At 36.1% G+C, this 13,616-nt stretch overlaps 2 protein-coding genes across 2 annotated transcripts in view; both read right to left on the reverse strand.

The window, feature by feature from the left end:
- LOC106690997 (streptococcal hemagglutinin) overlaps positions 1-1,549 on the reverse strand; it is a 2,658-nt gene extending 1,109 nt beyond the window's left edge. The window contains exons 1-2 of the mRNA XM_067051708.1: positions 1,444-1,549; positions 63-1,372 (exon numbers count right to left, since the gene is read on the reverse strand). Of these exons, the coding sequence (XP_066907809.1) occupies positions 63-1,372; positions 1,444-1,549 (1,416 nt within the window). The remainder of the gene's footprint in view (positions 1-62; positions 1,373-1,443) is intronic.
- An 8,978-nt stretch (positions 1,550-10,527) lies between these two features.
- LOC106690998 (streptococcal hemagglutinin-like) lies at positions 10,528-13,413 on the reverse strand. Its single transcript, XM_014436635.3, has 2 exons — positions 13,254-13,413; positions 10,528-13,178 (listed from the first exon to the last, which is right to left on the reverse strand). Exons 1-2 carry the CDS (start codon positions 13,360-13,362, stop codon positions 10,609-10,611), a joined length of 2,679 nt encoding a protein of 892 aa, XP_014292121.1. The 5' UTR covers positions 13,363-13,413; the 3' UTR covers positions 10,528-10,608.
- Positions 13,414-13,616: the final 203 nt, after the last annotated feature.

A 13,616-nucleotide genomic window follows, 5' to 3' on the forward strand; every position in this document is an offset into this window, starting at 1 on the left:
GAAGAAGCAGATTTGGAGCTTTGGTCGTAACCAGATTCAGCGTAGGCACCACCACCATATACACCATAGACTGGGTATCCAGAAACTCCCTGTTTGGAGTATCCTTTGTTAGAGGATTCCTGGGATTTTTTGTTTTCAGTGCTTTCAGCGGCATTAACCTTAGACTTGGTAGAGTATCCTGAGCCAGAAACGACTGCTGGGGCAACGACTGCTGGGGCAACAACTGCTGGAGCAACAACTGCTGGTGCAACTACACCTGTACTATAACCGGTGGTAGAAGCTTCCTTGTTCAGGGAACGGCTATCCTTGTTGGAAGAAGCAGATTTGGAGCTTTGGTCGTAACCAGATTCAGCGTAGGCACCACCACCATATACACCATAGACTGGGTATCCGGAAACTCCCTGTTTGGAGTATCCTTTGTTAGAGGATTCTTGGGATTTTTTGTTTTCAGTACTTTCAGCAGCGTTAACCTTAGACTTAGTGGAGTATCCTGAGCCAGAGACGACTGCGGGTGCAACGACTGCGGGTCCAACAACTGCTGGTGCAACAACTCCAGTGTTATATGCTGTTGTGGAATCTTCCTTATTCAGGGAACGACTAGCCTTGTTGGAAGAAGCTGATTTGGAGCTTTGGTCGTATCCAGACTCAGCGTAGGCACCTCCACCATAAACACCGTAGACTGGGTAACTGGAACCCTGTTTGGAGTATCCTTTGTTGGATGATTCTTGAGACTGTGCGTTTTCTGTGCTTTCAGCGGCATTGAGCTTAGATTTGGTAGAATATCCAGAGCCACCAACAACTGCGGGACCATAGAAACCTGGGGCAACGACTCCTGAGTTGTATCCTGAGGCAGAATCTTCCTTGTTGAGGGAACGGCTAGCCTTGGAAGAAGAAGCTGATTTAGAGCTCTGGTCGTAACCAGATTCGGCATAAGCACCTCCTCCATAAAGTCCGTAAGTTCCATATGCTGGGTAACCGGCAGCCTGTTTGGCGTATCCCTTGTTTGATGATTCTTGGGACTGTGAACTTTCTGAGCTTTCGGCTGCGTTAAGTTTAGAGCTGGTAGAATAACCAGATCCACCAACAACTGCTGGACCATAGAAACCAGGTGCAACGTATCCGGTGTTGTATCCAGAGGCAGAATCTTCCTTGTTCAAGGAGCGGCTAGATTTGGAAGAAGAAGCTGATTTGGAGCTCTGGTCGTAACCAGAATCGGCGTAAGCACCTCCTCCATAAAGTCCGTAAGCTCCATAAGCTGGGTATCCAGAACCATACTTGGAGTATCCCTTGTTGGAGGATTCTTGGGACTGTGCGTTTTCTGAGCTCTCTGCGGCGTTAAGTTTAGAACTGGTTGAGTATCCACTGCTAGAGGCTGAAGATAGGAATGTTTTTTTTAAATTTTTGAACAGCTATTAGTAAAAAATATGGTTTACTAAAACTCACCAACTGGCCCATAGGAGTAGACGGCAGGCTGGACATAGCCACCGCATTTGCTTGCGAGGCCGCAGCCTGCCAAGAGGAATACAACTGCAAAGGAATAGATGTGCATCGCTACTGATCTGGTTCTGCTCTTGGAAGAACGCCTTCTTATAGTCCCCATAGTGTTTGTTCAGCTGGTTTGCTCAGGTGTTCTTTGTGCACCTGTCACTGTGTGGCATGTTGGTTCAGTTATATTTGGAAGGGTGGGTAATTAAACCTCCTGACTGAATATCGAGTTTCACCTTGTATGATCAAATGTTTTGACTTAGTTTTTTCTAACTTGCTATTTTATGCGAATAGATTGATAATGTTACGAAGGATTACATCGGTTGGTTGATCTGTTGTGAAATTTTTGCAGGGATTAGTTGCCTAAGACTCTGAAATGGTTAAAAGAGAAATAATAATTTTAGAAGCATAATTTGCTGTGTATTGTATAGAAGTGAAATATTAAATAAGAATACAAATTTAGATCAGAAAAGGTCCCAAATTAGATTTTTATGAACGACTACCCGCTATTATTTATTTATTCAGTTCATAGCCGTATTAGAATTCTTTTGTATTTGTGCAATAAAAACAAAAAAAAGGGGGGGAGAAATATTTCATTCATATTTTTAGTAATATCAATTTTTTTAAACGATCGTGGATGGTAAAATTTGTCTTTTATATACAACAGGTACAATTTTTTAAAACTGTTTGCAAGTTGTTTTAGATATTGAAAAATAAATTCTTCGATTTTGCCATCTTATCTCTTTTACTGGATTTTTATTTTGGTATTTTGTAGATATCTCTAGATACTCATTGAAAATAAAATCTTTATAATTTGTATACCTTTGAACACACTATTTTGTATTCAATTTATCTATTTTTTCTCTATATTGCATAAAATTAATTTTTTTTTGTTTGGATGAAGTGTGAAACATTTTCTGCGATTACTGACATATTCAGCGATTTTTTTCTTGAAAAAAAAATTATTTTTCTAGGAAAAAAAGTTCTTTTAAACAAATAACAGCTTTTAGAAAAATATTTCTGAAATGGCTTTCGTCAAGTCAATAATTTGTTAAATAAATATTTTAATCTATTTATTCCTCACTTACAGTAATTGATAATTTATAAATACTGCTATAGGTCCAAAACCGGACAAAAACGATAGAAACAACAAAACCAATCCAATCGTTCAAGAGATAAGAGAGAACCGACAAGCATATCTGAAATTTTGGTTTTGGTCTCGAGGTGCTCCAAAAGTAAGGGTAGGTTGAAAAGTTGACCAAAAAAAGTAAAACCAAAAATTGTAACTATCTCTCACTGTAGGATACGTGAACATCCTCTATCGAGATATATTTTTGCACCGTCATTACAGTCTCTCTGTGGCAATAAAATCTATAATATAATTCATTAATCACGTTCCGCTCCTATTTTGTATAATATGTAGCATTTTGCTACGTAATATTTTCGCTGCGAAACTTTTAATATAAAGTTGCACAGTATACTGATGCATACAATTCTATATTAATATGTCGGAATGCTAGAAGTTTTCTAATTCAATAGTTTTTCAAATATTACAATAGTATTCCCCTATTCTTAGAGTCCCGCTAAACCCGCACTATTGCATCTCAAAAATCGAAGTCAAAGATGTTTAGTATTAGTATATAAATATATAAACAAAGATTAAAAAATATATAACATAAGAATACATTTAAAAAAATTAATTGTTTATATCGCTGCTTTGCTTTAATAGGTAATTGATAGTTAACAGATATTTTTATTCATTTATTTTGTATTTGGTACATTTCAAAGATTTAGTTAATTTGTAATCACCCTTCTAGCTTATGGACAGTAGAAAAATCCCAACAGAAAAAGTAACTTTTATTGGTCTACGGTACAATTTTTTGAATAATTACAATTCAAAATAAAATCAAAACTTTTTTTGTGTGTGTGAAATGTTGTATTAATAAAGCAGTGATATTATAAACTCTGAAAAGTGAAAACTAAGTTGAAGTTTTAACTTTAGGTGCTTATTTCTTAGCAAAGCATATTTATTGCGCTCCTATTATCCTACGATATTATTGTCCTTTACCAAAACCTAACAACCTAATGTTTATGACCTAATTTCTGTTGTTATGAAACTCAGAATATTTTGACATAGTTTTATCTAAATAAAATAAAATTTCAAAGAATTAGAACCGAAATTTGTCAAGGAAACAAGTTTGGACATCTTCTAAATCCACATTAGCAAAATATCGTAGATATACTACATATCATCTAATACTAAACATTTTTGACTTCGATTTTTGAGATGCAATAGTGCGGGTTTAGCAGGAATCTCTGAATACTATTGTAATATTTGAAAAACTATTGAATTAGAAAACTTCTAGCATTCCGACATATTAATATAGAATTTTATGCATCAGTATACTGTGCAACTTTATCTTAAAAGTTTCGCAGTAAAACAGACATATATATTGGATTTTATAATGTTTATTAGCTAATTTATGGGCTTGGCTGGAAGACGGTCCAATGCGTTTTAGATGAGTGATCGATGGACGATAAATCCCACATGGACGATGAAGTCGTCCGTAAAACGAACGTACCACACACCGATTTTTGCTATCAAACCAATTAGTCGTTAGAACAAAAAATTAACTAAACAAAAAAAAAAATAAATAAATTTATTTTCCACGATATATTTCGAAGCCATCTGGTTCCCGAAGCATTTAGCCTGGGTATATTTCTTTAAGAAATTTGAATTACTTAAACTATCATTGAACTATTTTCGACATTTTTCATATTAATTTTAATGTCTAGACGTCAATTCTAACTAAAAATAAAAAAAATTATCAAAAAAAATATAAACGTAATTTAGGTGCATTTTGGGGAATAAATATGTCTAGAGAGATTAGTAATTTAAAAAAAAATCGTTTACGTTGCTTCTGGTAATAAAAGCACTTCACCTTTCGATTAAGCACACAAAGTACACTGACTATCAGTGAAATTAATATAGGGAAATATCTGTTTGAAAAAGCTAAATCAGACATTTTGTCCCGTTGCTGGATAAGCCTTACAGTGCGCATCAAAGTTGGTTGCTGTTGTGGTGTGCAGTGTTAAGAAATTCCTATCGGGCACAGCGATAGAAGCTTTATTATTCATAGACACTCTTAAAAAAATTGGTTTACTAGCTAACAAGATCCAGTTTGTGTAATGATTGGAGATCATCATATGAGTCGAACGTTTGGTGATCGATCCGATAGAGCGCATATGGACTTCTGGATGAACGGTCTTCACGATTGTGGGAACTCACACCATATGGATTAATTTCAGTAGGGGTGTGATGTTCACTCACATATGGTCTCAAAAAACGTTAAATTTTAAAAAAGATAGTATTCGCCGTTTTATTACCGATTAAAAAAAATTGTTAATCGTGTTACACGAGTTAAAATGCATACTAATCACAAAAACAAAGAATCACTTCCTATATAGTAGGCCAAAATTTTTTTTTATTTTTCAGAAAAAAAAAATACTTAACCTTGACTATTTTGCAACGTCAGTCTTTTTTGGATTGTATCAGTCGTATTGTCGTATATGTGTTTGAGCCGGCCAGGTAAAATATCTTTTAAACAAGTTCGTATTTATGCTCACCATTACAAAAATTATAAAAAATACAAAACGACTTATTCACAATCTAACCAGCGGAACGGCCTCCCCGTTCCAATAATCCAACTACCATAAGACACCACAACACCACCTGGACCCTACACATCACCTCAAAATGCCACAAGGCAATCGAAGGAATTACAAACTACCAGATATACCTGCGTATATGTATTTATTCAATGAATTATTTCGTTAGGGGGGTACGAAAAAATAGTATTAAAGGGATTTAAGGACGCTAAAAACGTATCCGAATAGCTCTAAACAAAAAAATAAAGTTGGCCACTATATAGCAAGCAATTCTTGGTTTTTGTGATATAGTGTGCGTTTTAACTTAACTAATAAAATTGGAAATATTTTTCGTTATTCTACATCCGAAAAAAAAAAAATAAATAAATCAATGGTATATTATTACTGTCAGATGCTTAAACAAGGACACACACAGTATTGAAATAATTCAGCTTAACTGACCTGAGTGGGATAAAATATTTTTGTATGGAAAAGTTTTTTTTTTTTTTAATATTTATTTATTGCTATTTACAACTGTACATTATAATACATTTAGTAAATCTGATCTAAGTTAAATTGGAGTGTTACGGGTGTGTAGAGAATCTACCCATTGGTAGCACGCTAATGACATTTTACATTAGCTGGTCTCGTGGTCATCTTCATTTCAGGCGCCTCGGGGGATTGTCAGGAATGGAAGAGGATGCAAGATTAGAAACTATTTGATTGGTTAGAGAGTTTATAATAGGAGTGATATCTGGTTCGGGCTAGATTGGTTACATAGGGAACATAAGGATGAAAGATTAAGAATTAATGGGTTAGGATGGTTAAGGAGTTTGGAATAAAAAGACGCATATCTGGTTTGGGTCAAATCTGCAACGAATGGGATGTTAAGGTCTTTATGTATGATTTTATTTGTGACAAAGTAAGGAGCATTGAGGATTTTACAAAGGATTTTGGATTGTAAGGATTGAATACGAGAGGAATTCGAAGGTTTAATGGAGCCCCAAAGCTCAACTCCATATGTCCAGATTGGCCTTATTACAGTCATGTAGATCAGTCTTTTGTAATGTGTTGGAAGTTTAGACCGTTTGTCTAGTAAGTGCTGTAATAGTCGAAATCGACGTGCAGTTTCCTGTCTTTTCAGTCTGGTGTGAGGATTCCAGGTTAATCGCTTGTCCAAATGTAGTCCAAGGTAGCGGATCTGTTCGACAGGGGTAAGAGTAACATCGTTAAATGAAACTGTAGGGGAGTCAGTAGGTTTACGACGAAGGGTAAAGGTGATTTGTTAGAATTTATCTTAATCCTCCGATTACAACACCAATCTTCGAGGGCTGAGATATGGGATTGGATATTTTGGGATACAATTAATGGGTTATTATTAACAGCGAGCACACATGTGTCATCGGCATACGTTGTGAGGATAGTGTTAGGATTGGTTGAAATGTCAGCTGTATAGCGGTGTAGAGGATGGGACTAAGGATACTACCTTGAGGAACACCAGCGGACTGAGAATAGAGGGATGAATAGGAACCATTGTGGTTAACTGGGAAAAATCTATCAATGAGAAAGGAACGAATGATGAGAAAGTATGTAGGAGGTAGGAATTTACGGAGATTGTAAAGCAGTCCCGGGTGCCAGACTCGATCAAAAGCCTGTTCTACATCGAAAAAGACTCCCGCGCAGTACATTCCGCGCTCCAAAGAAGACGAGACTACGTCCACTACACGATGACATTGCTGGATAGTAGAGTTATGGACAAGTAAAGTTGATATTAGTTTTTCCCATCTCAAAAAAACCTTAAATACAATGTTTGATGGTTGATCAAAAAACAAGAGTTTTTTTTCTTGAGAATCACAAAAATTACTTCAGGACGATGACACCAATCTGCAAGAAACATAGACGGGGCTTAAAGCTTCTAACTGCACGCCATCATGCTCAACCGCCAGATTTTCCCCCTATAAGGGTGCCTCCAGAACCCACAGGATTGACTCACGGCTACGGTGTAAATGAAAATAATTATTTGCCACAGCCGGATTCGAACTCTGGTCCCAGGAGTTAGTAGCATAGTGCCTTTCTACTTTACCACCTTCCTCCTTTTTAGGAGGTATAAATAACAATTGTATAGTCTTAAATTCATATTTTATGTTATGTTAAATTAATTAAACCCACATGAATTGACATTATAATATAATATACAATCCCTAATATATTAATATTATGATATTACCTAATATGATTTCGTAACATTAATCTATCACCCGATTAGATTCTCGTCGTCACACAGCTGGACAAAATAATTTTGTTGCCATATTTCATATTTTCGATGATGCAGATTAAAAAATGAAATAAAAAAATTAAAACCAGTAGTTTTTGAGATAAACCACTAATTTTGCAAATATAAACCTAAAATTTGAAAATTTACTTTTGTGCGTGAGGAGGCAAAATAGTAAATGCAAATTGATACCAGAATATTCTTACACTAATCCTCAACTTCTTTACAAAATTGTAACAGTTATTATATGAGCCGTTTTCGAAATATAGGTGTATCAAGGAATATACGTTCGTGCGTGCCTAAGTGAATGCAGTTATTTATATATAGAATTAGCTGAAATTAATATTGTAGCTGATTTACATTCATCACCAACTTTCCTTACTTTTTTACTAAATAAAGTAAGCTGTTTTCAAAATATAGGATTTTAAAGGAAAATACATTTCCATGCGTTACATGTGAAAGTGAAAATAGAGGATGGTAATTGATAAAATTGAGAATAAATGATTTTTATACTAATTTCCAACTTTTCGCCAAAGCGGGTCAAAAAATCGGACGAGCAGTTTTCGAAAATAGATCTGCCAAGATAAATATGTTCGTGCATACGTAAGCGATGATAGTTGATAGAATTTGATAAAATCGATAGGGAACCACTTATATACCAAATTCAACATTAGTGCTTATGCTTGAACCTTTATTTGACAATAATCGATTGATATAAACGCAACTAACTTAGTTTCATGGTCTCTATTTCTTATAATTCGAGTGAATTTTTTTTTTATATTTTTTAATTTACACTAAATCATGGCCATCGTCATTTGAACCCAGGCCCGAAGCATGATGGTGAACGATTTTTATGGTCAACTATGTCCATATTACCATCATGACTTGAGGGTAAAGCAACTTAAAATTAACTCTAAAATATATATATTTTTTTTTTTTTTTGCCAAACTATTATTCATTGTCACTTTTGCCAACAACCATTTATTTCAAGCAAAAACTTCTAATTTAGAATGTAGCAAGCATCGAATATCCCCTGGATTGCTTTATTTATCCATTAAGACAGATTTATTTATTTGTCCATCCACATAACCAAAATTAGCTTCTTTACGATTTAACGACTTTAGTTACATACTCGATACAAAAAAACCTAATTGTGAAAACCAAATAAAAAACATAATTAATAACTCTTTGTAAGAGGATGGAGACATACTTTTTCTTTACCATTGAAAATCCCAATAATATGTTGGAAAATAAAATAAATCATAATGTTCTGACTATTAAATCTTAACCTCTGAATTTTGGACCTTATAAATCTTATTTTTAAAACCACTTGGTTGCTTATAAAAAGGTCTTAATTTAACAATTGAAACCGGTTTCGGTTAGTTTTGATAATTCTCTCAGAAAAAAAAAAAAAATAAGAACTCACCCTTAAATGGATCGTGAAATTTAAATAATAACACATAAAATGTTCAGTCTCATTTTTTACAAACTTTTTTTTTTTTTTTTTTTTTTTCAACAATTTGGTTTTTATTTAATAAAGTTTGTCAAAAAGAAATGTTGGAAGTGCCTACGTGCCTTATAATTCAGGATGTTAATTAGTAATATTAATTAGGAAACCCTTTAATGTTTCCCATGAATGCCTTGTAAAAGAGTCTAGTTTCGTTCCTCCTGAAATTTTTCTCCATTTCTGCCAGTTGTTCGTTGTGGAAACTTCTTATTGATTTTCTCATTATTCTATGTGCTTCTTTTCTTACCTTTTTATTTTCCTTAGATTTTTGGAGGTTTTGTGCTGGTTTCATGATTTCCATGCTTCCAGTCTTTCCCTAATGGCATTTTTTGCATTCTATGTTCAATCATACTTTCTTCTTGTGAAGGTTCCGTGGTGCCAGCTCTCTTGCAACTCCTGTTAAGTTTTGTGTCTATTCTTCCCAATTTTCCGGTTATTTTACTTTTTCTCAGTTGCCCCGACCGGAATACAACTAAGATAGTAAGTTCTAGAGGGTTTGGTTTTAGTTCCCCTACCCCTAGCCTTTACTTTCGGGAATAGTGTATCAAGCCGCACCATTAGGAGGCGCGCTCTCAAGAGTTTTGGATGGATAAGTAAAGGCACTCTTAAGGATGCCGAAACATAGCGTCCTCAACGCTCTTTATTATATCAATAGTCCAACGTTTCGGCCAATGCAACCATCCTCAAGGATAATCTTCAAATATAAATTCTCACCTCACATCAAAATTTAAAAATCTTTTGCAAGCTATTCTGCCAAGGTCATTAATTATAAGTCAAAATCACCCTATTTTTTCAAAACTTTTATTTTTCGATTAATCTACACTATCAATATCATATGATAGATCCCCGAAAATAAGTAAACTTATAAAAAATTATTATTATGGTTTTTTAAAAGTTTTAAATCTTAACTATTAGTCCCTTGTTTACACTTCCATTCATCATATCAACCCTGATGATGATCTACCTTGTTGGTCGAATCGTGGCTAATGAATATATAGTTGAGAACTATTTTTTTGTTTTTTTTTCATGATCAATCAGTCCTGACCATCCCTTTAATATTTGTTATTTTTAATTTTAATTAATTAATACTTTTCTTCTGAATACGAGTGAATTACTGCATTTAGTGCAGCGTGAGAAATTTGTGTAGAAAAGAAAGGTTAGGAAAATTTGATTTTTTGTTATGCCCTAGTTCATTATGACGGGCTAAACTGATTATTATATATTTTAATTATTAAAAAAAAGTTAACTAGTTAATTATAAGATGTTTTACTTATTTTCGCTATTTCTACAGTTTTTGTTTGAATTGCGTAGCTGATCACAAAAAAAATTCATTGTAAATGAAATTAAATTTTTACATCCTACAAGAAAAAAAATAATAGAATATATTATTGCTTGAAAGTTAAACTTTACAAATTGTTCTATGAACTTCAAAATGATTTTTCTACACTTTAAAAATTTAATATGAATAAATGTTATAAGTAATATCATTCATTCATGAAATCCTTCTATACGTGTAGTTCATTCATTAAGTACAATGGGTAAAGTAAGGAAGTTAACAAATTTTTTGAAAAATAAGCGACATAAGGGCATTGTGTTGAAATAATATAAATGTAAATTTAAATAAAATAATATTTATTATTAAAAAAACTAATTAGTAGCGACGAAATTTCCAAGATTGATCGATGTGTGATCCAGACTATGCCCATCCATACAGAGAGTATTCTGGGTATCCATATTGGTTGAAACCTGAGGCAGAATCTTCCTTGCTGAGGGAACGGCTTGATTTAGAAGAAGAAGCAGATTTGGAGCTCTGGTCATAACCAGATTCGGCATAAGCACCTCCTCCATAAAGTCCGTAAGCTCCGTATGCTGGATATCCAGATACTCCCTTTTTGGAGTATCCCTTGTTGGAGGATTCTTGGGACTGTGAGCTTTCTGAGCTTTCAGCAGCGTTAAGTTTGGAGCTAGTAGAGTAACCTGATCCACCAACAACTGCTGGTCCATAAAATCCTGGTGCTACAACTCCTGAGTTGTATGCGCTGGAAGATGCTTCCTTGTTCAAGGAACGGCTTTTCTTAGATGAAGAAGCAGATTTGGAGCTCTGATCGTATCCTGATTCAGCGTAGGCACCACCACCATAAACACCGTAGACGGGGTATCCAGAAACTCCCTGTTTGGAGTATCCCTTGTTGGAGGATTCTTGGGACTGAGAGTTTTCTGAGCTTTCAGCAGCGTTAAGTTTAGAACTAGTAGAATAACCTGAACCACCAACAACTGCTGGACCATAGAAGCCTGGTGCAACGTATCCGGTGTTGTATCCAGAGGCAGAATTTTCCTTGTTCAAAGAACGGCTGGCCTTAGAAGAAGAAGCTGATTTGGAGCTTTGGTCGTAACCAGACTCAGCGTAGGCACCTCCACCATAAACTCCGTAGACTGGATATCCAGACACTCCCTGTTTGGAGTATCCCTTGTTAGAGGATTCTTGGGATTTTTTGTTTTCTGTACTTTCGGCGGCGTTAAGCTTAGATTTGGTTGAGTAACCTGAGCCAGAAACGACTGCTGGAGCATAAAATCCAGGTGCAACGACTCCAGAATTGTAAGCGTTGGTAGAATCTTCTTTGTTGAGGGTGCGGCTAGCCTTGTTGGAAGAAGCTGATTTGGATTTTTTGTCGTAACCGGATTCAGCATAAGCTCCTCCACCATAGACACCATAGGCTGGATATCCTGTTGCTTTTTTAGAGTATCCCTTGTTAGAGGTTTCTTTGGATTGTTTGTTTTCTTTGCTTTCAGCTGCGTTAACCTTTGACTTAGTGGAGTATCCTGAACCAGAAACGACTGCGGGAGCTACGACGGCGGGGCCAACAACTCCTGGTACAACAACACCTGAGCTTGTTACTTTTGTAGAATCTTCCTTGTTCAAGGTGCGGCTAGCCTTGTTGGATGAAGCTGATTTGGATTTCTTGTCGTAACCGGATTCAGCATAAGCACCTCCACCATAGACACCATAGGCTGGATATCCTGTTGCTTTTTTGGAGTATCCCTTGTTGGATGTTTCCTTAGATTTTTTGTTTTCTTTGCTTTCTGCTGCGTTAACCTTAGACTTAGTGGAGTATCCTGAGCCAGAAACGACTGCGGGAGCTACAACTGCAGGGCCAACAACTGCTGGGGCAACAACACTTGAGCTTGTTACTTTTGTAGAATCTTCTTTGTTCAAGGTGCGGCTAGCCTTGTTGGATGAAGCTGATTTGGATTTCTTGTCGTAACCGGATTCAGCATAGGTACTTCCTCCAACCACGGTTGGGTATCCTGATGCTACCTTAGAATATCCCTTTTTAGATGATTCTTGGGAATTTGCCTTTTCAACATTTTTAGCAGCGCTCAATTTCGATTTTTTAGAGAAACCAGTTTTTGATACAACTGCTGGGCCAACAACTGTTGGAGCTACAACACTAGAACTAGTTACTTTGGTGGAATCTTCCTTGCTTAGGGAACGGCTAGCTTTGTTGGAAGAAGCAGATTTGGACTTCTGGTCGTAACCAGATTCGGCGTAGGCACCACCACCATAAACACCATAGACTGGGTATCCAGAAACTCCCTGTTTCGAGTATCCCTTGTTGGAGGATTCTTGGGACTGTGAGCTTGCTGAGCTTTCAGCAGCGTTAAGTTTAGATTTCGTTGAGTATCCAGAGCCGCCAACTACTGCGGGACCATAGAAGCCTGGGGCAACGACTCCGGAGTTGTATCCTGAAGCAGAATTTTCCTTGTTCAGGGATCGGCTTTTTTTAGATGAAGAAGCGGACTTAGAGCTCTTAGCGTAACCTGATTCGGCGTAAGAACCACCTCCATAAATACCGTAGGCTGGATATCCAGATACTCCCTGTTTAGAGTATCCCTTGTTGGAAGATTCTTGGGACTGTGAGCTTTCTGAGCTTTCAGCTGCGTTAAGTTTAGAACTAGTAGAATAACCTGAACCACCAACAACTGCTGGACCATAGAAGCCTGGTGCAGCGTATCCGGTGTTGTATCCTGAAGAAGAATCTTCCTTGTTCAAGGATCGGCTAGACTTGGAAGAAGAAGCTGATTTGGAGCTCTGGTCATAACCAGATTCGGCATAAGCTCCTCCTCCATAAAGTCCGTAAGCTCCATATGATGGGTATCCAGAACCATACTTGGAGTATCCTTTGTTGGAGGATTCTTGAGACTGTGAGTTTTCTGAGCTCGCTGCGGCGTTAAGTTTAGAGCTGGTAGAGTATCCACTGCTAGTGGCTGAAAATATTAGATATTATTAGAGCTTTTAAACAGTAATTATTAAAAAATGTCTTATTAATCAATAGTACTCACCAAGTGGAGCATAGGCTTGGTAGTAGGTTGGTTGGACGTAACTACCACATTTGCCTGCGAGGCCACAGCCTGCCAGGAGTAGTACCAACGCTATGGAATAGAATTTCATCGCTACAGAACTGGCTGAGACTAGGGTCCAATGTCTTCTTATAGTTCCGTAGTTGTTTGAACAGATGGTTTGCGCAGGTGTTTGCTATACATCTGTTTCTTTGTTTTTTTTAGCTGATGTGTTATTCTTAATAATTGTTTTGTCTTAGATAGATCGATTAATGTGATATAAACATGGTGTTTTAGTAAGAGCCTAATACACATTAGGAAATAATTACTTCTATTAAATGAGAATTATTATTATCAATTACCATT

Source organism: Halyomorpha halys, unplaced genomic scaffold (genome assembly GCF_000696795.3).
Source record: "Halyomorpha halys isolate HHAL.00 unplaced genomic scaffold, Hhal_1.1 Scaffold2027.1, whole genome shotgun sequence".
NCBI classification, from domain to species: Eukaryota; Metazoa; Arthropoda; class Insecta; order Hemiptera; family Pentatomidae; genus Halyomorpha; species Halyomorpha halys.

What these genes read in the sequence shown, in the direction of transcription:
- LOC106690998 (XM_014436635.3), bottom strand. Translation starts at nt 13,362, where the DNA reads ATGAAATTCTATTCCATAGCGTTGGTACTACTCCTGGCAGGCTGTGGC. An exon ending in CCAAGCCTATGCTCCACTTG is followed by an intron (nt 13,179 to 13,253) that starts GTGAGTACTATT and finishes TAATATTTTCAG; the next exon opens with CCACTAGCAGTGGATACTCT.